We start from the raw sequence: 25,513 nt of genomic DNA on the forward strand, positions 1-25,513 counted from the left end.
GCAACCTACCATTGCTATATGGCATCCACCACTCTTTTCTAGAATTACAATGAAAGAAGAACTACTACTCATTGTCTTTTCCGACAAGTATAGGTCTTCAACTGATACAGGAAAAGAGATAAGAAGAGTAGCACGTGTGGCACGTGAGAAGGAGAGGAGTTTCTGGACACGTGGGAGAAGTTTATTGGTCGAAAATGTTTGTTAGATGGAGAAAGAGCTGAAGCATATAAGAGAGAAGCGAAGAACATTTGCGGAATTGCCCAGAAAAATATCAATTTGTGTGATCTTCTTCTTGTTCAATTCTCTCTGTAAACTCTTTAAGTTTGTTGTTCCATTGTTGTTAGAGCTGATTCTTCTTCTAAGTTCTATCACTTGGAATTTGGATTCTCGTTTCATGAACGACGATTCAATTTAGTGTTGTTGATTTAGATTTTCATTTGAGTTACAGTTTTCCTGTAACAAAGGTATCAGAGCTAAACGACCTCGGAATCCATGGCGGACTCTAGATCGCGGTTTGAACAAGTGATTGCGGAACAAAATGAAAAGATTGACAAAAATATGACGGAACTGTTGAAAGCAATTAGAAGCATCTCCGATAAGGTGAATAACACATCATCGCGTGGTCTTCAACATCGACAATCATATCCGACGGCTTCGGAGACTTCAGAAACGGTGTCTCCGTCACCGGAAGTGGTTCGTGGTCACAACTCTGGTATGAATTCAAACTACTCAGCTGTTACTTGTTTATCAAAGCTGGATTTTCATAGATTTAGTGGAGAAAGGGTTAGAGAATGGTTGTTTGAGATGGAACAATTCTTTTCTCTTGATTTTACTCCGGAGGTGTTGAAAGTAAGGATTGCATCGAGTCATCTAGAGGGAGTTGCAGCAAAGTGGCACCAATCGTTGTTTGAATCTGATTTTGGGGTTAAATTGTTGAGTGATTGGGGAAGGTATAAGCTACTGTTGCAGAAACGTTTTGCTGAAATGGTGGATGATCCAATTGCAGAACTGAACCAATTACAAGAAATAGATGGGATTGATGAGTATCATACTCGTTTTGAGTCTATACGCACTAGACTGAACTTATCAGAAGAATCTTTGGTTAGTGTATATTTGAGAGGATTGCAGATGGATACTCAGATAAATGTTAGAATGTTTCAACCTCATTCAATCCGTCAATGTTTGATGTTAGGGAGGTTATATGAGCGGTCTCATCCCAAGAAAAACAATCTGAACAATAGGTATGTTGCTAAATGGAGTGGAAGTAGCATTCAGTCTAAAGGAATTTTATCACCTAAACCGGAGCTTGTTCATAAAACAGTTCTTCCTTCTACTATAGAAAAACAAGTGGATACTATAGCTCAGCCTCACAAAAAAGCTTGTGGTGAATCAGAAGAAGTTCAGGTGGAGAAGGTAGTTATAGCTCATATTTTGGTTAATGCAATTTCAGGAGCCTATGATTGTAGAACAATGAGGGTAAAGGGATCTTATGGGAAGCAAGTATTGTATATACTCATTGAATCAGGTTCTACACATAATTTCATGGATTCTAAGGTAGCTGAGAAGTTGAAATGTGTTCTAAAACCTGCAAGTATGGCTCAAGTTTCAGTAAATGATGGCAAATTGTTGAAGGTTGATGCTAGTATAGATAAGTTTCAATGGGAATTTAGAGGTACAAAATTTCAGACTGATCTTATGGTACTTCCATGGGGTGGGTGTGATATGGTGTTAGGCAAGCAATGGTTAGATACTTTGGAGTCCATAACTTGTGACTTGGAGAAGTTAATGATGCAGTTTCGTATTGGACATAGAAAAGTTCTTCTTCAGGGTATTAGGCAAGGTTCTGTCAGAGACATGAAAGCTATAAAGCTTAATAAGCTAAGGGAAGATCAACTTCAACTTTCCATGATAGATGGTCCTGAAGTTCCTGCTGGGGAACTGATGTTAGTATGCTCTTTGGAAGCTAAACATCAATCTGACCAAACAAAGTCTGAAGAGGAGCACATGGTTCAGCAAGAGCATTCTGTCGATAGAAAGAAACTGCAACATGAGCTGGTTGGTGAGACTGATTTTACAGTAGAAGTGGTGGATTGGTATGAGCGATCACCAAGTGTGAAGAAAGAAGAACCGGCTTGTGTAAATATCAATGAATTCATTTCATTCTCTCAGGTTATCTTTAGTGTGATGGTGTTTCACGTGTGGTATAAACGGAAGTTTAAACACCTACAAGCAGTTTTAGAGGGTCGTGATGCATTGATACTACAACAGTCTCTGCTTGATAATGAGGGGTTCCAGATCAAGCACAAGTGGCCATTTAAACTCTTGTCGTCAATCTTAGAGCTGGAATTATACTTGGACAGGCTCGTCCCTAACTATGCACCACAGTTTCATAGCTTAAGACTGATCATTCTTATGAGTATGGGGTTGTTTACAAAGCTAAGAAGCTAACTGCTTCCTTCGGCGTGGAAATGGAGTGTAGAACACTTGTTCCTTGCAAATCAGGTAGTTCTCTTCTCTACAAACCTTGAGGTCAAGGTTTCTCAAAGAGGGGAGATTTGATACAGGAAAAGAGATAAGAAGAGTAGCACGTGTGGCACGTGAGAAGGAGAGGAGTTTCTGGACACGTGGGAGAAGTTTATTGGTCGAAAATGTTTGTTAGATGGAGAAAGAGCTGAAGCATATAAGAGAGAAGCAAAGAACATTTGCGGAATTAACCAGAAAAATATCAATTTGTGTGATCTTCTGTAACAACCCGTCCCGTGGACCCCGCTAGCCTCACTGCTAGCCGCCCAAACGGACCCCAAGCTGGCCCTGCAGCTCAATTGGTGGCAACTTGTCCTGTGGGAAGGTTGTTAAAGGGTGGGGACCAGGGTTCGAGTAACGCCTGGCGCACCAATAACCTACTGTGGATTTGGATGAATAGTTCCATTTGCCCAGTGAGGGGTTAGGATCGATGCCCTGCAGGGCCAGCTTCGGGCCTATGGGGGCAAGCTAGCGGTGGGCTAGTGGGGTCAACGGGACGGGTTGTCACATCTTCTTCTTGTTCAATTCTCTCTGTAAACTCTTTAAGTTTGTTGTTCCATTGTTGTTAGAGCTGATTCTTCTTCTAAGTTCTATCACTTGGAATTTGGATTCTCGTTTCATGAACGACGATTCAATTTAGTGTTGTTGATTTAGATTTTCATTTGAGTTACAGTTTTCCTGTAACATCAACAAAACCATCAAAAGATCTCTCTATCTTCTTGATGGGGCAACATCATACACATGTGTGCCTCTCTCGATAAACCCTAGACGCGCAACCTCTCTTTGTCACGGCTGCCATCTATATATACTTGAGACAAAATCCCTAAGCTCCAAATATTCTTGCAATCTTCTTTTCTTTATTCGAAAGTGTCTTCATAACCACTCAAGGAAACTTCACGTCTCCAATTGAATCATGCCACATCATCTTTATTCCAAGCTTGATTCAGCCAGCGTTTAGTTCTCATCTTGCATAACACAACAGCTCCTTGTTGAACAACAAGACTTCGTACACTCGTCTCTGTTGCATCAACATATTCCGGCTGTGTTACGCACACCCATCTCTATTGCAACCTGCATCAATATACTCAGTCTAACAACCAGTAACAAATACTCCTTCAATCTCCCCCTTTGTTACTGAGTTTTAGAACTCAAGATCATCTTGTACCTTATACTTTGATGATCTTCATCCTTCAATACTGTCTCAGAATCTCTCCTTAAATTGTCACCGCATCTATGATTATTCTGACCCAGTGTGTATATTTCACATGTTGCAACTTCTATCATGTTCCAGCAACTACGCAACTCAGCAACATCACACGTTCCAGAAACTACACAACTCAGCAACATCACACGTATACTAACAATCTCCCCCTTGATGGCTGAGTTGTAGCTCATACGATCTAGCATCTTCAGTCTCCCCCTTTTTAGCTTAATTTGATACTTAAGCAAATAATCATTCAAGAAGATGCATAACAACACCAAGGCTTTGACTCCCCCTGCTTGAGTGCACAACTAAGATAAAACTGCATATTACACAAAACCTTTCCTTTGCAACTTTTATCAAGCATATAAATTCAACCTTGCATGCAAGAGTATGATCAAACTTCTGCTAAACCATGCAGAGATTACCCCTTTTATTACCATTTTGCAAACATACTCCGACCAGAATTATCACAGAAGACTTAGGCAGCATGCTGGTAAAGAAGAACAATTAAGACAACTCTTAGCAGCTATACACACCACTGTCAAACCAACAACATCACCTGTGAAACGCCTGCGACATCACCTCACAGCTCTCATCAGCATCAACTTCAAATCTCAGAAGAAGTTGCTTCACAATCAACAAGAAACCGCTGTCGCCAATAGGAACAAGATCTAAACCTGCCGTACACACAGAACAGTCTCATCGGATGTGAGAGCAATTCTAAGAACAAAATGCAGAGACAATTTCCAAAAACTTCAAACCATCCTATAACCAAGCCTATAACAAACACCAACAGATCTCTTGTATTAAACCGCTCTTACCTGTAATCACAATCACATCTAGCATATGTAAATATCTTTGATCTCTCCCTTCTCGGTTTAATACTCAAAACAACCAATGAAACCAACCCAAGACCAACCAGAAAGTCACAATTCTGTTGAGAACAACGTTAGAAAAACCAGATGAACCTACTTTGTGATAGCCTTTACACAACACCTTTCATGTCAAACAGTAAGCCAATCAATGAAACAGGCAATTGCAAAATCTGAAGCAGTTGTCGTTGTAGTAGGCCTGGGCAAAATACCCGGATCCGAATATTCGATCCGAACCCGATCCAAAAAATCCGATCCGAATCCGTATCCGAAATTGTAAAATACCCGAACAGGTTCTAAATCTCTAAATCCGAAAACCCGAATCCGAACCGAAATCCGAACGGGTATCCGAATATACCAACATTATTAATATATAGTAATAATATATTAGTAATATTTATAATTGTAATAATATGTGTTCAAAATATTCAGATTTTTAGATATTTTCGACAATTTGAAGTATTTAAACTGTCTATTAGTAAATTTGGGTAGAAAATACTCTAAATTTTTAGATATATGGCGTATTATTGAATAATTTAGACTAAATTAGATACTAAAATTTTGAGTTTTGTGAACTTCGGGTAATCCGAATCCGAACCCGATCCAAACCCAAAGTCTAGAAATACCCGAACGGGTCCTATACCTCTAAACCCGAAAACCCGAAATACCCGAACCGAACCCGAACGGGTACCCGAATGTCCAGGCCTACATTGTAGTATGTGTACATCCGACTTCAACAATCACAGATTCTCATATAAATTCCTTCAGAGTTTAAGTACTAGAGTAGCAACAACTTCTTGAATTTCAAAAGCGATGTCCCAACTTTCACCTACAAGACACTTCAGCTTCCTGGGTTACAACTTAATCAGAGTTACTCAACTCTGAGTATTCTACCTCAAATTGATCCCGACCAACATCTCCTTGCAGATGTCACTTAAGTTAACCTTGCAGAACTGAACCGGAGTTACACAACTCTGAGTATTCTACCTCAAATTGATCCCGACCATCTTATACTAATAGTGAAAATGAATCCTTCTCTTGAACTTCAATAACTGAGTGCACTCTTCTCTTTCTTCTTTCAATAGTCAGAGATCTTTCTTGCTTTTCTAGGAACCTTTTGTAACCACAGTCACCCACAGCTCTCCTTGTGTTTACAAGCGTGACAATAAACCAAACACCATCCTTCACACTAGTAGGAACTTCCATAACAATGCTTGATCACAAACCACTGAGCTTCTTATATCAACAAAAGTCTAAGGCCATTCGAAAGAGACCGGATCATCAATCAACCTTGAAATTTGCAGCTGAAAATCAGACTTAAAATCTCTCAGAAAATGTTATAATCTTGATTTTCATCCCTTTGATAGACTGACCACAACTCATGCCTTTCTTAACTTGAAACAACATGATACCTCATTGAGCTCCACCAATTCAGCATAATCCAAAATCTTCTAACTGAACTTCACAAAAACTCAGCCTCAAAGCAACCTTAAATCTTGACCAAATCCTTTGTAAAACTAACTTTAAAACCTTTCCTCACTGGTGACCAAAAAAAAAAAAAAAAAACCTTTCCTCACTAAATCCTTTGGAGCAACCCTATGAGAACCACTGAACGCAAAATGCATATCTTGACGAAACTTATAAACACCATCCATTACTCAACAGAGGTTAAAGACTTGTATTGAAGCTTTTTCAAAACAAGGAACTCTTGACTGAAGCATTTTCGTCTGTCTTGATGCAGAGGAAAAACGGCGTAGCAAACCAACCCAGAAAATTACAAAATTTGGTGGGAATATCAACAACAGTCATCCAAAGCCACAGGAAAAAACGGATCACGATTTGGAGTTTCGGTTTGAGAGTTACGTCCAATTTCCTAAGACAGATCCAGACTGGTACGACCTGCGAGTATCCAACTTTGAGAGCAATTTCCCATTCAACCACAAGGAACCAGAAGTATATCTCTATATCCTTGGAAAGATGTTGTTCTCAAGTTTTCAGAACATCTTTCAAAGCTAAAATCTGAAGTCTGTAGCAACATAAACGAAGAGGAAAGTATCCACCAGAAGACAGAGCCATATTCATAAAAAACTGTTGTCTGATCTCTTCTCAAATATCAACGGCAGCTGTAAAAGCCATAAACCACATTATGAGACCTTTTCTTTTGAGCATCTCTTCTTCTTCTTACGGCATGAACTATTGATGGTTGCATCAAGACCAAAAATCTCTTTCTCTATTCTTTGAACATGAACAAGAGCATTAACAAGATCATCACCATTTAGAAACAATACTCCCATAACTATCCATAACACCATTGTTGCTTTAAGTTCCACTCACCAGAGATTTAATCACCACTTTCACATCAAACAACACAACAAAGACTCCATAGCAGTAGTTCTTTAATGGCTGAACGATCGCACCTACAAGGAATCTTAATTCCTCTTTGCTTTGCTTTGGATCGTCTATAAGAAGCTGCCTGTGGTTAGCAACAATCTTCTCCCCCTTGTTGACTGTGTGATTCAACTAAGGATATATCCAAACCATGAATCACATAATCAACACATCACACACTGAATTCATTTAAGCTTATAACATCCACAACTTTGACTCTGAAAATAATATCACAGGCATCTCGCTCCTGTCTCTAATTCCAAGACCAAAAGAAGGCTCCCTTTGAGATCTTTTTTCAAAAAAAATGCAAATTCACACTATAGCGCCAAACTCCAGCCAAGAAAACAGTCCTCAGCAATCTGAAAATAACTTCACAATATCCACAGCAGATTTATTTCCATTACGAAGAAAATTTCACTTTCATCACCACACCTTCAGATAAGTCTTCTTTCCCCACTTCTACACAATCAACTTTCTTCTACTCACTGTTGAGTCTTGATACCTAGTTGATTGTGATTTCCTGACCTAGGAACATTAAAAAACTTCTGTTTCTTTTTCCAAACATGAGGTCTTGAACTAAGCTTCTTCTCCTGCCTTGATGCAGAGCATAAACGAGATAATAGAACAGCCCAGAAAAAAACCAAAATGTTGTGAGATGATCAAGGGCAGCAATATGAAGCCACAGGTGAAAGCAGATCATGGTTCGGGTTTACGGTTTAGAAGTTATGACCAAATCTCCAAAACATATCCAGAAAGATACAACCTGCGATGAGCCAACTTTGAAGGCAGATTCCCATCAAACAACAAGGAACTAGAAAGAGATCTCTATATCATTGGAAAGATCTCGCAGTAACCTTTCCAGAACAACTTTCAAAGTTAAAATCTGAAATCAATAGACATAGAAAAGATCTGAGACAGAGTAATATCCATGAAGCCCAACATCTTAAAACAATCGAAGGCAGTAGATGGAGATAATACAAAGCTTCTCAAATATAATTTTCAGCCACGGACAAAACACCACACTTTGCAACAGACTATCCTCAGCTTCATTGCTTTCCCTTCCCGATTAAAGTCAGACAAACATGAAACCTCTTGTCGAATTAGACTCACTTTCTTTCTATTCAAATCGGAGAAAAATAACATGAGGGTGTGTTATTAGCTCTTTTCTCTAAATTTCCCAACAAGAGTAACACTTGTGATTGCACAGAACCAATGAAACAGACATTGAATCCTCTGCGGCGCTATCGGTGAGTGTGAGATGAACGACTTCTTCTCTTACCCAAAATCAAAGTTAACAACAGCACTTTGTCTCTCTCTTCACCTTCAGAGACGCAGAACTAGGACTCACCCCAGATTCTGGTCATCAACTATGAATCCAGTGACATCTTCTTTGCCTGCAACTCTCTTTAGAAAACAACAGAGCTCACAAAGATTCGTCGATCATCACTTCTTCTATTCACTTAGATCTTTAATTTCACAAGACTGAGAGAATTCAATCTCTCAAAATAACTCAATCTAACTCAGAAACTGAAACACCTTTTCTGGCATAATTCTCTCTATCAGCAGAACTAACGAAGAAGAAGACTCTGATGCACACATGTCCAAAACGACCCAAAGAAAAACCTCTTTTTCTTTAATGGATGTTCTAAATAATTCACATACTCCATAGTTGGCTTTTATGGGCCTGAAACGATTCATAACACATAGGTCAAAAGTTTAAACCTGGCCCATGTCGAAAACTCATCTTGCTTCAAACTCTTAATTTCTTCGACGACAAGGAGCTTCCCGTAGACGTCCCTAAGAATTCCGGTGGACAGTCTAAACTGACAACTCCAACGACTTGACATCAATTCAATCATCCTCATCTTTCTCTGTTTCTCTTGGTTTCTTCAATTCAACCAAACTTAAGAGACTCTGAATTTTCTTCTCAAACAACACAAAGCTTCTCTTCTCTCTTATCTAGCAACACATCCAAGGTCTAACCTGTTAGAGATAGTAATCTCAGATTGGTTTCCCGCTCTGATACCAATTGTAAAAACATATATGTGCTAGATCTATTGATTTGTATGAGGGAAAAGGGCATTGCAAACGTTTTGTTTTCTTCGAAAAAAAATTGTGGAACATCCACACACTGGGGATTCGAACCCACAACCTCTTCCATGTTTAGCATAAGACTTAACCAATTTATTCCACAACAATTCTCAAAAATATCATACAAACTTATTAATATAAATTTATATTTAATTCTCAGTTATCAATTATAAATTTATAAATATATTCTCAGTTATATTTAATATAAATTTATAATTTATAACTAAGAATTAAATATAAATTTATAATTTCTAATTTCATTTAATTTAATTTATAAATTTATATTTAATTATTAGTTATAAATTATAAATTTATATTAAATTTATAATTTATAACTGAGAATATAAAGATAAATTTGTATAACTGTTAAATTTATAAATTTATAATTGATAACTGAGAATTAAATATAAATTTATAAATTAAATATAACTGAGAATATATTTATATTTAAATTAAATTAATTTATATTTAAAAATGAATTGAAATATTTATAAATCTTAAACCTTCGACCTTAAACTTTAAACTTTAAACATTTCATTTAACTGATAATTTATAAATTTATAAATATATTCTCAGTTATATTTAATTTATAAATTTATATTTAATTCTCAGTTATAAATTATAAATTTATAATTTAAATATAAATTTTTTAATTTATCCGTTATATTTGATAGAAGAAGAACCCTAGGATTTTTATTTTTTCCCCAATTCAAATTCATTTAATTGGGACTTAGATACCTTATAGGTTTATAAATATAAATTTGTGTGCTATAACCGAGTATTGTTGTGGGATCAGTTGGTTAAGTCCTATACTGTTTGTATCTGAGGACGCGGGTTGAACCCGCGGGAGTGAGGATTTCTATAATTTTTTTCGATTTCGAGGGATGCTACCTTAGGTTTATATAAATAAGTTTGTATGATTCTTTTGAGAGTTGTGGGATAAACTGGTTAAGTCTTATGTCAAACACGGAAGAGGTCGTGGGTTCTAACCACCAGTGTGTGGATATTCCACAATTTTTTTTCGAAGAAAACAAAACGACGTCGTTTTGCATTTTCGATGGCAGTCAATACACACGTGGATTCTGAGTCAGCGTTTCTAACGGTTGACTTAAATCCGTTAACGTGGAATGTGAAATTGGCTCAATTTTGTGAGTATAGATAGGAAATTTGAAATGTCTTAGGGTACATGTATAAATTGGCACTCCTTATTTGTACAGATAGCAATTCGCACTTTCGGAGTGTGTACGGGTATGAAATGGCCCTTTTCCCATTTGTATGATGAGTGTGTAATGAGTTTGCAAGTGCATAAAGTAAAGTGACACAGAGAGATTTGTTAACGGGGTTCGGTTAACCTACATCCCCGGGACCTAGTCCAGAAACCATTCATTAGAAAAGTTCGCAACCTACAATTGCTATATGGCATCCACCACTCTTTTCTAGAATTACAATGAAAGAAGAACTACTACTCATTGTCTTTTCCGACAAGTATAGGTCTCAACAAAACCATCAAAAGATCTCTCTATCTTCTTGATGGGGCAACGTCACACACATGTGTGCCTCTCTCGATAAACCCTAGACGTGCAACCTCTCTTTGTCACGGCTGCCATCTATATATACTGGAGACAAAATCCCTAAGCTCCAAATATCCTCGCAATCTTCTTTTCTTTATTCGAAAGTGTCTTCATAACCACTCAAGGAAACTTCACGTCTCCAATTGAATCATGCCACATCATCTTTATTCCAAGCTTGGTTCATCCAGCGTTTAGTTCTCATCTTGCATAACACAACAGCTCCTTGTTGAACAACAGACTTCGTACACTCGTCTCTGTTGCATCAACATATTCCGGCTGTGTTACACACACCCATCTCTATTGCAACCTGCATCAACATATTCCGGCTGTGTTACGCACACCCATCTCTATTGCAACCTGCATCAACATACTTAGTCTATCAACCAGTAACAAATACTCCTTCAAGAGAGAGGTTTGAGTTTTTTTTTTTTATATTATTATACCTTGAAATGGTCATAAGCGTCGTTGAAAGAATCGACGAAACCATCATCGAACAAATCGAATTCGTCATCAGAGCTATCATCAGAGACATTAATTATTAATTTGTTTTTCATTTAATTAAATAATATTAAGTTTCTATTTTTTGAAAACAAGATTTCTCATCCTAAATAAATATCCAAAACAATCATAACCACTTTTTTTAACATTAAGTATTAAGTGTATAATTAATTTAATAAATATTAAGTTTCTAATTTTACAAAACAATATTTTCTCCATACACAAATTTCCTAAACAATAGGCCTAATCAATAAACAAATTGATTTTCGATCTTGGAGGAGGATCTGTGGCCGAGACTTTTGATCTCAACGTATTTAAAACTAATTTTTACTTTTACGCGTTTTCTATGATGAGCATTTACGGATTAAAAATCTTTGAACATGTTGCCTGATCCGCCTAGCATGACGGTTTAGACTATAGAACCAACACTAAAACTATTAGTTTATCTCATATATACTATAGATTTGTAATCATTGTTTTGAAAATTAACTTATAAATTATTTAGTATATGAACTACAAAATATTACACATACTATAGCACATTCTTAATATTCCAAAAAAAAAATCACATAAAAAATATACACTAACATACTATATAGGCATATACCTTTGTTTAATTCTAGAGAACAAAACAAGTCTAGAATTTTATATTCTATCTAATAACAAATTAAATATAATTAAGTTATAAACTTTATAAAACGTAAGAAGAAGAAAAAAATTTCTAAAAAAGATTCTAAATAAATTATACAAAAATTAATTAATTGAGAATTTGAAAACTAAATAAATTAAAAATTATTATTTAAAATACAATAATTTATCATTTACTTTCGCGGTGTACCGCAGGTGAAATCGTAGTCTTAAGGTAAAAGGAAAACAACCAAAAACATTCTGAAATGTTTTTTTTACGATATGTGCATTTGTACCTATATTATGCCAAAATGTAATTTTATATTTGAACCATTTATAAATTCAAATTTTAAGCATGAACCACTGTAAATTATGGGGAAAAAGATCAACACTGAATTTAACGGTATTAAATTTTAATCAACAGAAAGTCTGTTTTTTCGGGTTTAAATCTCGGGAGCTCTCTACTCTCCAACAAAAAATTCTCAAATGCTCTTCTTATTAAACTGAATTTTGTTATTAATAATTTTAAATCAAAAATTACGGAAAGACTTTCGCGTCCTTTACAAATCAAATATACTACCGACACAACCAGTCTAAATGGGTTAAAAAGATCCGAAAATACTCAAATCGGGTTAAGTCGATAAAAACTGGAAAAGTAAAGGTTTTTCTTTTTTTCTACATCGTTATTGTCGAAGAGAAAACCCCAAGAGAAACCGGCGATTTCAAAATCCTTCTTTTCAATAGAATCAAAATCCTTCTTTTTAATAGAAACCGGCGATTTCTTTGGGTATTTGGATCTTATTCTTCTCCTCTTACCTTTCTTTGTTGTGGTCGAGATTGCCGATTGTCTGTAGATTTCATGTGGATTGTTTTGTAGAATCAGAAATTAATGTAATCATTTTTGTTCATGTTTGTTTGTAGGTTTGGGGAAAGGGAGAATGGCTAAAAAAACAAAACTCAGTCCTAAGTGAAAATTCGAAATCTATAGAACCAGATATCGCTAATGAAGATGGAGAAGAATCGCATCCAGAAGTTGATACTGAAGGAGCTTCCATCACTGGAGGAGATTCAACGGTATATAACTGAACCCACATGTGAATTACTTAGTAAAGGATTCGGTATAACTCGGATGATTTTGATGTTGTAAATTTCTAAAAGTAAAAGGTACAATTGAGTAGGATTTGGTATAACTAGGATGATTTTGGACCCCTTTAGACATTTTAGTAAGTAAAAGGTACAACCCACTAGGATTTGTTATAACTAGGATAATTTTGTACATTAGAAATTTGTGAAAGTAAAAGGTACAACTGAGTATAACTCGGTATAACTTGTTTTTGAATGCAGGATTCTGATGAGGAAACAGAAGCTTCACAACCACTTGGCATGTTCTTCGAACCTAGTGAATATATGAAACCGTTCAAGATATCAGCTAAGTGCTACATTGATAGAGCAGTGAAACTGTTGCAGAGCCATCCTTCAGATGATGAGGTGTAATGGTTTACGGAGCATCCTCAGTTCAAACATTTCTTCCATATGCCTAGGTATGCAAACCATAAGATGCAGGCTCTGTGGATGCTTTTTCTTCGCACATCATGCTTAGATAAGAAAAAGGAGTGTTGGTTTATTGTGAACGGGGTTCCAGTCCGGTACTCTCTCACTGAAATGGCACTCATGTCTTGATTGTATTGTCACGAATATCCAGCCTACTATGAAATTTTGGGTAGCAATGTGTTTGTTGGAGAGCATTTTGGTCCAGGGGTAACGATACAGTTTCACGAGCTGGAGCCATAGCTACTGTCAATGAAGAAATCTTCTGATGACCGTCTAAAAATGGCAGTCCTCTATTTTTTATGTAGTGTCATAGTAGGAAAGGAAAAAACGGGAGAGGATGCACCATCTGTAGAGAGTTTCTTTTACCGAGCCGTAGGTGACCTAGAATTGTGTAAATCATTCCCGTGGGGGAGATTTGCATTTGATGCTAATATGAAAGACCTTTTTCATATTATGCACTCATGTAGAGGAGTTGTGGGTCCACAAAAGGTGTTTCCTAGTTTTGTTATTCCTTTGTTATTTTTTTTTTTTATTGTAGATCAATTTATAACTAATTTCTAACTAATATTTGATTGATTTCTGTTGTGAATAGCTTCTAGGGTATGAAGTTATTCAAGCTCTGAAGAACAATTTTCAAGAAATTGTTCGAGAAGCAAATCCTGAGTGTCCTCGGATGTGTAAGTGGAAGTTCAAACCAAGTCATCTTAAAGGTTTTCCAATGTCAGATTTGTATGATACTCTTAGTACAACTACAGTAAGCTATTTGTAAATATAAATTACATTACGTATTAAGTATTGATGCATTATAGTTGTATTTAAAAATGATTCTTTACTTTTACAGGAGATTCAGAGTATCATGTATCCATCTCCCGATGAGAAAGTTCTTATGAAGAAAATCATGGATCACGATTGTGGATGGAATGATGTGGATGATGCAATTGCAGACGGTTGGACAAAATGTCTAATTAAGGAAAAGAAGATAATATGTTTTGAAAATATGCATAAAGCAGATGTTGCTAGCCGAGAAGTTGAGGCTAATCCAGATGCAGATAATTTGGCTCAGGAAAATATTGGTCAAACAAAGCAAGGTCGGAAGAAGGTTGCTCGAACCAAGGTGGCTCTGAAGAAGGTGAATAATTGATTGGATGAGGTAGAGAACCGATTAATGAAGTGTTGAATAGTGGATTCGAGAAGATGAATGCGAAGTTTGATTCTCTAGATACAAGATTGAAAAATGTGGAGGACATTGTGAAACAGTTGAAAGAGGTTGCTGAGAATGTAGCGGATTGTGGGGATGTGGGTGAGGATGAAGAGGTTGCCGAGGCTACTAAGAATGTAGCGGATTGTGGGAATGTGGGTGAGGATGAAGAAGTTTCTGAGGATGAAGGGGTTGCTGAGGATAAACGGGTTGCTGAGGATGAAGTGGTGGTACAACCATTGGATTGTGAGGTGAGTAAAGAGGTGGTGGGTGATAATGGAAAAGAGGTGGGTGAAGAGGGTGAGGCAAGTAACAAAATCAAGAACACTTACAAGAGAAAGACAAAGATGAAAAAAGGAACAGAAGAGGTGGGTCAAGACGATGGAGAGATGGCTACAACAAAGGTGCAACATGTAAGCAAGAGAAGGAGGAGTCCCGTTATGACGAGAGGGCTTACCAAGAAAATGTGATGTATGTTTGTAAAACTGGGTAGAACTTGGGTTTTCATTTTGTATAACTATGTTTGTTTGAAAAATTTGGTACAACTAGTGTGTTGTTTTGTTGTAAAACTATGTCAGTTTGCAAAAGGTGGTACAACTTCGGTTTTTTTGGTATAACTATGTTAGTTTGAAAAACTGGGTACAACTGCTGTGTTTATTTTATTTTGGAAACTATGTTAGTTTGAAAAACTTGGTTCAACTGGTGTTTTATTTTGTATATAAACATCAGCTTGAAATAATTTGGTACAACTGGTTAATGAATACCTAGTTTTACATAGTTGGAAAGTAGTTTGAAAACATTATTATTTGAAGAAAATTCTTAGGACACATCATTAAACATTTTAAACATCATTGACTGAAGAAACTACTTAGTAAACATCATCCTTAGTTGACTAGGAAAATACATATATAGTTGTCTGTAATTGGACAATGACAAGGAAAATACATATAATTGTCTTTGATTGTCCGTAGTTGGACACTGTCAATAGCAACCCCACCATTTCCCAATCACGACTGTGATAATACAACCAGATAAAACTAGTACCACACCCATCGTTTTGTTAATTTTCTTCTTCTCCAGGCTCTCGTTCCTTTCCATCTTCAACAATCTAACTTCTTCTTCAAGAACACCCGCTTGAAAATCCAATTGTTCAATCTCGTTTATCATCGCCTCATCTACCCACTTAAACACATAGTCATCGTTCTCAAGCTACAGTTGAAAATTGTAAATATTATAAATATTACCAAGAAGTCCATAAAAAACCGAAACTATTACCTTCTTTGTTGCAGCATAGGCACACCGAAAGTAGCGTCGAAAAGGATTCCCATTCGTCCTAGATGTTTTTTCAACTACGTTCTAACCACACTAACACAACTTTGGAATTCCTGGAACTCTGACTCTTGCGTGGGTAGAGGTTCCAGTCGAAGATGCAAAGACATGACTCATCTTCTCTTGCGAATTGCTTCTCAAACCCCCAAATCTGAAATCTTCAGCCTCTTGATCTTTCCACTCTCTCTCTCTCTCTCTCTCTCTCTCTCTTCTTCTGTCTTCTAATGGATAAATGGAATTAATATGAGAGATTTGTGGGTTTCAAAGTTTTAATGGGTTAATTGGATAGGGTCCGGGTATTGGGGGAAAATCTAAAAATTTTGGGGGAAATCTGAAATTTTTGGGTAGGGTCTCAAAATTTTCAAAATATTTCAAAAAAAACAAGGACCCGTCAATGTTGTCTGCCAGGTGGCGCCGCAAAGGAGATGTTGTTTGCCAGGTGGCACCGCAAAAATACACTCAGTTGTTCCTAGTTTTCAAGTTGGACTTGCTTGTACACAGTTGTACATTTTGTTAATTTCGTGTATAATCAGTTATACTTTAAATTAACCTAGTAATTTCTAGTTGGACCCAAAAGTGAAATATCTAGATTACATTTTCAATGTTTTCAAAAAAAAATTACATTAAAACATCAGTTTTATGTGATTTGTAATTTATTGGAGATAGCAAGAAGAAACTCATCTTAAAAGTATAAGGTCTTTGTTGTACAAGAATGAAATTTATGAATATTATCCTATAAAAAAAAAAGTTGAATCACACATGTTTGTTTTAGAAGATTAATCACACATATTTCACACATAAGCTTAGTGAATATGAAGATATATCACCCATTTTTAATATTATCCTATGAATATGAATATGGTCGTAGTTGTACTAGTTGTTCTAAATTATACAAAGATTTTTGTACAATGTGATTTTATTGGGAGCTATCCTACCCAATAACCCCTCTTATTTAACCTAGTTCACACAAAGCACGTAAATATGAAGATTTATATGAATATGATCGTAGTTGTACCATTAGTTGGTCTAAGTTGTACAAACTAAATGGGAGCAAAGTCATACATAGTTCTATAAATATGAAATCAGTAGTACCAAGTTTTACAAAAATATTTAAAATAATGTTCATCTTGGCTATCGACACCATCGTCTTCGCTACCTCCCTCATCTTGGCTACCGACACTGTCGCTTTCATCTTCCCAACTTGATTCATCTTCGCTACCTCCCTCACCTTGGCTACTCATATCGACTTGTCCTTGGCTACTCGTATCGCCTTGTTCTTGGCTACATCCCTCAGCTCTCAAACCAACGACCTAAATTTCTTCCGGGTACTCGCTTATGCTTTCTGCGACATTCTCTAGATGCACGTTTTCTTCTTTCTTGAGTTCTTCCTTTTCTTTTCTTTTTTGTAATTTGGAGGTAATGCATACAACTCTTGTTCATCACTTGGAACAGTCCACTCAGACTTATGCGGCACTGGATAAATAGTCCTGACATATCCCAAAATCCAGAACTCTACTAAGTAATATTTGGTGCACAAATCATATAAATCACGTACCTCCGTTGTTCTACCATCTTGTTTCAATAAATTCATGGCAGCGGCTATTGCATGGACACAAGGGTACTTGTCTAAGTCAAAATAGCGGCAACTGCAACTCTTATTTCTCAAGTCTACCACATAATTCTTCCCATCGTGACCAATAACATTGTACTCTAGCTGGAAGGTGTTTAGCTCAGTCACTGGTAGCTTGCACGCAACCTCACATCTTTTATGTATTAAGTTCTCCACAAAAGGAACTAGTTTCTGTGCATTTGTTCCAGCAGCAGCTTCTTTCCTATGTTTGTTAAACCATTCTGCAAATTTTTTAACAATTGCATCAATCATAGGTACGCATACTTCCTTGCATCCTTAAAAACAACATTCATAGACTCCACAGAATTGTTGGTGTCAATGTTGTACTTTAATCCAGGAACATAACACTTTGCCCATTTTTTCACTTCGGCAAACTCATCAAGGTACGCGGCTGCCTTAGGGTACCTCATCCTAAAATCTTGATATTGTACTTCGAACTCGGCTACTGTATAAATAACAGCAATTTCTCTGAACTTTGCAGCAGCTTCATCTCTCTGCCAGGTTGCAACTTTTTTTTTCACATTCTGCGACAAATGGTAGATACAATGGCCATGCTCACACCTCGGGAACACCACACTCACTGCCTTGAGCAAGTTTACATTTCTATCTGAAATAAATACCAACTCTTCACTATCTGGTATGATGGTTTTCAAGGTGTTGAAAAACCACGTCCAACTATCCTCTTTTTCACCATCGATTACATCAAAGGCTATCAGATAAGATGAGCCGGATCTTGAGCTGTGGCAAAAACTAGAGCACCACCATATCTGGTCTTTAGGAAAGTAGCATCCACAATAATCACTTTTCTCATGGCTTGAAACCCTTCAATGCAAGCTCCCAAAGCAACAAATAGGTACTTGAACCTTTTTTGGTCATCTAATACCACACTAGTTTTGGTACCATGATTCACCTTCCTTAACATGTACAAATATGAATATACCATCTTGAAACTCTCTTCTAGACAACCACGAACATCACTAACAGCTAGTCTTTTCCCTCTAAATGCAGTAGAGTATGATACATCAACACCAACTTTTCCTTGGACAAGAGAAATGAGTTCCTTAGGAGCTGGAGTAACAAATTTACCTGGATAATCTTCATGAAAAACGGATGCAACTAATCATGGTGTGCCTTTCCTTTTCAATCCTGTACTCGAAGTAGTCCGAGAGCATGAATGCATTGGTCTGTAGACTCTAACTGAAAACCGAGTTGAATTCTTAATCTTTGTAACTCATAAATATCATTTACACCCTTCTAATGATTGAAGACATCTTACCACATACCGTTTCTTGTCCGAGTTAACAATCGCTACTCCAAAACATCCAAGATGTGAAGCTTTATCAACTAAATCTTGCACTGATTGCTTGCTTTCAAATTCTTGACCTATTTCCAGACCAATACCATCTTCCCACGGCTCTAAAAACTTTACACTACCAACTTCACAAATACCATTATCAATGTCATTTTCAAAATCATTTTCCTTGTTGTTATCAACACCCCTCTCCACATCTCGGATAACAACATTTTTTTTGCAGCACCAAAGTCCCTTGCGGTTCTAAAGGCTCTGCAAGTTGCAAAGGTTCTTGCAGCATCAATGGCTCTTCTGAATCCAACTGCTCTTGCGACTCCAAAGGTTCTTGTGACTCTAAAGGCCCTTGCAGTTCTGTCTGTTCCTTGCCTCTACCACTTGAAATCAGTTCATCATAATTTGCACCAACTGAACTTCTTTTCTCTAATCTTGAAATTTGCTTCTGTCGTGTAACTGTTTCCAAATCTTTGATGACTTCTACATGCAACACACTTCTACGTTGTTGTTGATCCATCGAGGTTAGATAAAGATATAAATCTTCATCATCACAAATATATGTTGGTGTTTTAGTAACCACGACCAATGGAATGTAACTTAATTTCAGCTCCATCATAGATTCATCTATCCCAATCTTTCGGCCAATCTTATCCACTAACATCGAATAGGTTATATCATCTACTGATTGTTGAACTAGTATAGCTACTAACTCGGGGATGATATGAAAGAAGGGCGAAACAAAGGGCTTTATTAAGATAGTCAAAGATCTTCGAATTACAATGCAACCGTTATAAGCCGTTCGGCGAATTACAGAGAATTGTATTCTCAAAATGACTAACTAAACTATAGCATAGAATCGGATTTACTCTTGACTCTTGCCTGATGTTACTTGGTCTCTTCTGCAAACTGCTCCCTCGGTACTTATAGCTGATGGGACGCTTCACCTCTCTGCCTCGGGATCGATGTGGGATTGTCCTCAGGTAAAGTCGGTGATCGTTCTTATTCGGGCCGTCACTCATTGGGCTGTTCGTCCTAATTGGGCCTTCCAAGAGCTTTGTCGGCCCGACCTATGGGTTTTAGTCGGCCTGCCTTCCTGGATTTTGGGGTGACTGTTTCGATAGTGGGCCTGTAGGAAAGCCTGTTAAGGCTGGGTGAAACCCATATCCAACAATTGTCCCCCCCCCCCCCCCTTAGTTCATTTTGGTCAGCCCTGGGCCAATGAGCTTGTTCGGGAAATATTAAGTTTGGCTCATTATCGAAACATTGGCCCGATCTCTTATATTCTGTCGAGGAGAGGAAAGCTGGAACGTCGTTTCCTAGGGTTGCGTCGCTTCGCGCTCACTGCCACTTTAAGGTTTTCTTTTTCCGCCACTTATAAAAGGAGACTTTTTAGGGTGCCCTCTTCAGTTCTTCTCCAGCCGCAAAAGTCGAGGTAATCCTTCTTTCTCTTTCGTTAGAACCTTACTCTTTTTTATTCTTCCTTAGTTATCTTTTAGGTTTTTAGCGTAGTTTATACTTGCTCCCAATCGGGTTTGTTGTTGAGAGTAATTCTGCCGGGGTGTGTATATCGGACGCATGTCTCTGACACTTTTCACACTTCATGGCAAACTGTTCACAGTCATTGACCATAGTTGGCCAGTATATTCCGTGTTTTCTGATTTTTAGTGCTAGGGCGTGTCCGCCGGAGTGGTTTCCTCCGGCTCCTTCATGCGTTTCCTGCATTACTCGTCGGGCTTCTTCTGCCGAGATGCAATGTAGTAATATGCCGGCCGCGCTCCAACGGTAAAGGCGTCCCTCGACTATAACGTACTGTGCCGCTTTCTTTTTAAGGCGTCGGGACTGCCATTTATCCGCCGGGACTACTCCTTCGTTGATATACTGAAGTATTTCTTGGCGCCAGTCAGCGGGCTCGGCGGTGGACTCGGCCTCATGGTTAGGCTGTGTCTCATCGTCAAGGTCGGCGAGTCCCACCGGGTCGGCAGATATGATGTTAACCTGAGCCCCAGCATCGATGCTACTTACCGAAATACTCTCGACTGGGATTACCCGACGTAGGTCAGGGTCTGAGGTTGACGCTAGGATGGCCAGAGCATCTGCGGGAGCATTGGCGCTTCGCGGTATTTTGTCGATCACGAAGTGATCGAATTCTTGTGCAAGCTCCTTGACTATTTTCAAGTACGCGTCCATGCGGCCGCATTTGGTGCCGTACTCGCCATTGTATTGGTTGGCGACGAGCTGGGAATCACAGTAGGCGTGAAGCCTTTTTACGCCGATCCCTGCTGCAAGTCGCATTCCGGCAAGTAAGGCTTCATATTCCGATTCATTGTTTGTGGCGGTGAAATTGAGGCGGAATGACTGCTCAACGACCTCTCCGGTGGGGGATGTCAGACGAATCCCGATTCCTGAGCCGTGCTGCGACGAGGCTCCGTCGACGTACAAATACCAGTTTTCCTCGTTTGAAGTAGTTGAGGTGAAATGTTGAGGCAGTTCGACAATGAAATCTGCTAGTACCTGAGATTTCATGCATGTTCGGCCAAGGTATTCGATGTCATACTCACTTAGCTCGACTGCCCACTTTGCCATGCGACCTGATTGTCCCGGGCTGTGAAGAATTTGCCGCAGAGGTTGGTTCGTCAAGACCGCCACTGTACGCGACTGGAAGTAGGGTCTGAGCTTCCGGGCTGAGATGACTACGGCGTATGCTATTTTTTCCAGGTTCGGATAACGCAGCTCGGCCCCGTCGAGGGTTTTACTGACATAAAAGATAGGCTTTTGTTTGCCTTGGTCGTCTCTGACTAGTACTCCGCTAACTGCCGACCCCGAAACTGCGATATATAGGTAAAGTTTTTCTCCTTCCTTGGGCTTCGAAAGTATGGGAGGGGTGGTCAAATAAGTTTTTAACTCGACGAACGCCTGCTCGCATTCGGCAGTCCACTCGTACTCCTTGTTTGTCGATCGCAGCAATTGGTAGAACGGCAAGCTTTTGTCGGTTGACCGCGAAATAAATCGGTTTAAGGCTGCTATTCTACCGGTCAGGCGTTGGACTTCACGTTTGTTTCGCGGCGAGGACATGTCGAGTATGGCTTTTATCTGCTTCGGGTTTGCCTCTATTCCTCTTTTTGTGACGATGTAACCTAGAAATTCTCCCAATGTCACGCCGAATGAGCATTTTGCCGGGTTGAGTTTCATGTTGTACTTATTCAGGGTTTGAAAACACTTTCGCAGATGCTCGACATGATCGTTTGCGCTCGCGGATTTGACCAACATGTCGTCAATGTATACCTCCATAGTTATCCCTAGTTGGTCAACAAACATCTTATTGATGAGACGTTGATAGGTGGCGCCTGCGTTCTTCAGGCCGAACGACATTACTTTGTAGCAGAACGTGCCTTGATCAGTGATAAAAGCGGTTTTTTCGCGGTCATCGGTGTGCATCAGGATTTGGTTATATCCTGAGAACGCGTCCATGAAGGAAAGCAATGCGTTGCCTGCCGTGGCCTCGACGAGCCTCTCTATATGTGGTAGCGGGTAGCTATCCTTGGGGCAGGCTTTATTGAGATCCGTGAAGTCGATGCAGACTCTATTCTTTCCATTTTTCTTTTTAACTACCACCGGGTTTGCTAGCCACTCGGGATACTTAACCTCCATGATGGACCCGACCGCTAACAACTTTTTGACCTCGTCATTTACCGCTTTGGATCGTTCGGGTCCAAGCTTCCGCCGCTTCTGCTTGACGGGTTTATAAGTGGGGTTGACGTTAAGTTCATGACTTGTGACATCCATGCTGATTCCAACCATGTCGTCGAAAGACCAGGCGAAGGTGGAAGCGTTGTCCTTCAAGAACTGGATCAGGTCAGCTCTTATTGCCGGGTCGAGGTCAGCGCCAATCCCAACGCACCGCTTTGGGTCACTCTCGTCGATATTGATTTCGTCGATCAGGTGGTGACTCAGAATTTCCTTGGGGCTGGGTGCTGGCGGCCCGTCCGGCACTTGCTGTGATTGCTATAATTCAGCGGCCTTCCGCAACTTGCACTCGATTACAAAACAGTTTCTGGCATCCGCTTGATTGCCCTTGATCGTGAATATCTGGCCGGACAGGGGGAATTTGACACACTGATGATAAGTGGATGGGACGGCCTGCATGTCGTGAATCCAAGGGGATCCAAGGATGATGTTATAAACAGCCGGCTTATCGACCACCACGAATTTGTGCCACGAAGGTATGCCTGACACGTAGATTGGCAATTTGATTGTGCCGGACGTCATCATGTAATTTCCGTCGAACCCGGTGAGTGGCCTGATCGATGGTTTGATTTCTCTATTATTGACTTCCATTTTGTCGAGGACGTCCCGGAAGATAACGTTGATGGAACTTCCTGTGTCGACCATGATCCTTGTCACTTTGCTCTCGTCAACGTGTAATTCGATGACAAGAGGGTCGTTGTGTGGGAAGTTAACTCCAATCAAGTCGTCCGCTGTGAACATGATCGGAGGCACGAAGGGTGGGACTTTAACTGGCCATACCGCGGCCGTGCCGGCTCTTACATAATCGTGGATTGATCGTACGGAATCCCTACATGCTGTCAGGCCCCCCATTATCATACTGACATGGCGGCGGGGTGGCCATTGGGCTGCCGTTGGGTCGGCGTAGAGGGTGTAAGTGCCGAACGCCGTTGGGAATTTAACACACTGATGGTATGTGGAAACCACGGCCTTCATTTTATGAAGCCAAGGCGTCCCAAGGATGGCATTGTACGCACTTGGTCGGTCGATGACTGCAAAATCGAAGAGGTGGACCGTACCGCCGACTCGCATTGGGAACATGACTGTTCCTAGAGAGGTGAGGGAGCATCCATCAAAACCAGTCAAAGTTTGTACTTCGGGCATGGTCGGACTTAGGTCGACCTTTATCTGCGGGAGTGCCCTCATGAAGATGATGTTAACGGAACTTCCCGTATCGACCAACACATCCGGGACTAAGCAATCGCCGATGTTTACTTCAACAACGACAGGTCCAGTGGGCGAAGTTCGATGCTCGACATTGTCCTCTTCTCCGAATGTGATCGGAGAGTACAACCGGCATATAGGTGTTCTGCCAGGCAACCAATCGCGTTCGGCTATCTCGACGTCGTGGACGGCATATACGGCGCGAGGCCAGTTAGGGTCGTACGGTAGACTTCCCCTTATGACATTAATTCTACGACGGGCTGGAGGTGGTGGTGCGTCAGCCGGTTGGTTTTCTTGTCCGCCTACCTGGTTGCTAGCTGTGGGCTGGTTATTCGGTGCTGGTCCATTGTTGAAATGGTTATTTGGACCTCGTCCTTGATGCCCATGACGTCCTCGACCTCGCCCTCGCGGGGCATTACTCTTGTACTAGCGCAATTCCACTTTGACCTCGCCGTTGAGGTATTTACCCAGCAGCGCGTTTTGTAAGTGTCTGCAGGACTATGTGGAGTGTCCAGTGTACTCGTGTAACTCGCAATACAAGTTATGGTCAGGCTCTTCTCTTGCCCCTTTTGGCGGGGTCGTCGGTATTATAGCTGACGAGCTCACTGCCGGGGTTGGCTAAGCGTCATTAACGAGGTACGTTGCGCCGCGCTTCTTACTGTCCGCGAGGTATTCTTTGTCAAGGTGTTGGCGAGGTTCATGGTATATCTCCTTTGCCTTACCGGTCGACGTTTGGACTCCAGTAGAAGCGCGTTTCTTGTCGTAGATGACTTTTTCTTCTTCCATTTCAATGTGAACTCCTGCGCGATGGAGGGCATCCTGGAAGGTAGGGAATCTGTTCAATTTGAGGTCCTCACGGAACTTGGACTCGTACCACAGAGCCTTTTTAAGAGCGGCAAGTGAAACGCTGTGAGGTGCTTTCACCTGCGTGGCGATTTTCTTAAACCTATCCATGAATTTCTGCAATGGTTCATGCTCTCCCTGCTCGATATTATGAAGGTCGGCAATTGTCGCCATGGGGACGGCCAAAATCGAGTATTGCTTTAAAAAGGTTAGAGAGAGTGTACGGAAACTGTCGATTGAGTCAGGCGGTAAAGAAGAGAACCAGCCGAGGGCGTCACCGCTCAGGTTTTCGATGAATAACTGGCATTTTCCTGCGTCGAGCTCTTCCGGAGAAAATTCGCAACAATGGATTGCGATCTTGAAGGATGTCAAATGGTGAGTTGGGTCCGAATCCCCTCTATATGGAGGTAGGTGCTTTATTTTGCAATCGGGACGAACGACGACCCCCTCGAATTTGTGCGGTGAATGGAGTCTTCTGGGATTGCTCCAACATATGGTCTACATCATGTGCCGCACTGGTCGCTTGGTGGAACTTGCTTGTGATGTCTTTCATTTGACTTTTGAGTTCGGCCAATTCTCCTATCTGGTTCTGGTCGGCATTATTGGGATCGGCTCTGTTAGTGCCGTCCGTGTGTTCTGCATTTTCTTGTAGTTTTGCGCAGACACTAGAGAGAGTGGCGAATCGTTCCTCTGTCTTTCTGTCCTGGGCGTCGATCTTTTCCAGGATGCTTCTCATTAGTGCTCCCATGTCAAGGGCGCTGGTGCCTTCTCCGATTGAGCCGTTCGGCGTTGTCGGGGGGCGGGTTGGCGGTATTGGAAGCTCCTCTTGGGCCTGCTGGATGCGGTCCGGTGTGTCCGCCACATATCCGTCGCTGCCCGTCGTTTCTCTTTCTGCCATTGCTCAAGATGTGCTCTGTCGATGTTGGACTTTCTTC

General features: G+C 39.9%; 3 protein-coding genes across 3 annotated transcripts; 2 read left to right on the forward strand and 1 right to left on the reverse strand.

Moving 5' to 3' along the window:
• The first annotated feature begins 228 nt into the window (after positions 1 to 228).
• On the forward strand, positions 229 to 6,767 carry LOC104732259 (uncharacterized). Its single transcript, XM_010451797.3, has 2 exons — positions 229 to 2,502; positions 6,341 to 6,767. Exon 1 carries the CDS (start codon positions 493 to 495, stop codon positions 2,446 to 2,448), a length of 1,956 nt encoding a protein of 651 aa, XP_010450099.1. The 5' UTR covers positions 229 to 492; the 3' UTR covers positions 2,449 to 2,502; positions 6,341 to 6,767.
• On the forward strand, positions 253 to 15,158 carry LOC109125442 (uncharacterized protein At3g43530-like). The gene is made up of 5 exons (XM_087479338.1): positions 253 to 712; positions 12,696 to 12,848; positions 13,119 to 13,814; positions 13,918 to 14,079; positions 14,167 to 15,158. Exons 3-5 carry the CDS (start codon positions 13,575 to 13,577, stop codon positions 14,464 to 14,466), a joined length of 702 nt encoding a protein of 233 aa, XP_087335464.1. The 5' UTR covers positions 253 to 712; positions 12,696 to 12,848; positions 13,119 to 13,574; the 3' UTR covers positions 14,467 to 15,158.
• A 5,130-nt stretch (positions 15,159 to 20,288) lies between these two features.
• On the reverse strand, positions 20,289 to 24,752 carry LOC147930795 (uncharacterized). Its single transcript, XM_087477033.1, has 3 exons — positions 24,369 to 24,752; positions 22,830 to 24,161; positions 20,289 to 22,781 (listed from the first exon to the last, which is right to left on the reverse strand). Exons 1-3 carry the CDS (start codon positions 24,750 to 24,752, stop codon positions 20,289 to 20,291), a joined length of 4,209 nt encoding a protein of 1,402 aa, XP_087333159.1.
• Positions 24,753 to 25,513: the final 761 nt, after the last annotated feature.

Source organism: Camelina sativa, chromosome 12, assembly GCF_030686135.1.
Source record: "Camelina sativa cultivar CO46 ecotype springtype chromosome 12, ASM3068613v1".
NCBI classification, from domain to species: Eukaryota; Viridiplantae; Streptophyta; class Magnoliopsida; order Brassicales; family Brassicaceae; genus Camelina; species Camelina sativa.

Bases quoted from the DNA above. Each gene is read 5' to 3' on its own strand.
- LOC104732259 (XM_010451797.3), top strand. From the start codon at position 493: ATGGCGGACTCTAGATCGCGGTTTGAACAAGTGATTGCGGAACAAAAT.
- LOC147930795 (XM_087477033.1), bottom strand. From the start codon at position 24,752: ATGGCGACAATTGCCGACCTTCATAATATCGAGCAGGGAGAGCATGAA. The intron at 24,162-24,368 runs GTTAATGACGCT...GAATTGCGCTAG, and splicing joins AGCGCGGCGCAACGTACCTC to TACAAGAGTAATGCCCCGCG. The intron at 22,782-22,829 runs GTAATCGAGTGC...TAGCAATCACAG, and splicing joins CGGATGCCAGAAACTGTTTT to CAAGTGCCGGACGGGCCGCC.
- LOC109125442 (XM_087479338.1), top strand. From the start codon at position 13,575: ATGAAGAAATCTTCTGATGACCGTCTAAAAATGGCAGTCCTCTATTTT. The intron at 13,815-13,917 runs GTGTTTCCTAGT...TGTTGTGAATAG, and splicing joins GAGTTGTGGGTCCACAAAAG to CTTCTAGGGTATGAAGTTAT. The intron at 14,080-14,166 runs GTAAGCTATTTG...TTACTTTTACAG, and splicing joins ATACTCTTAGTACAACTACA to GAGATTCAGAGTATCATGTA.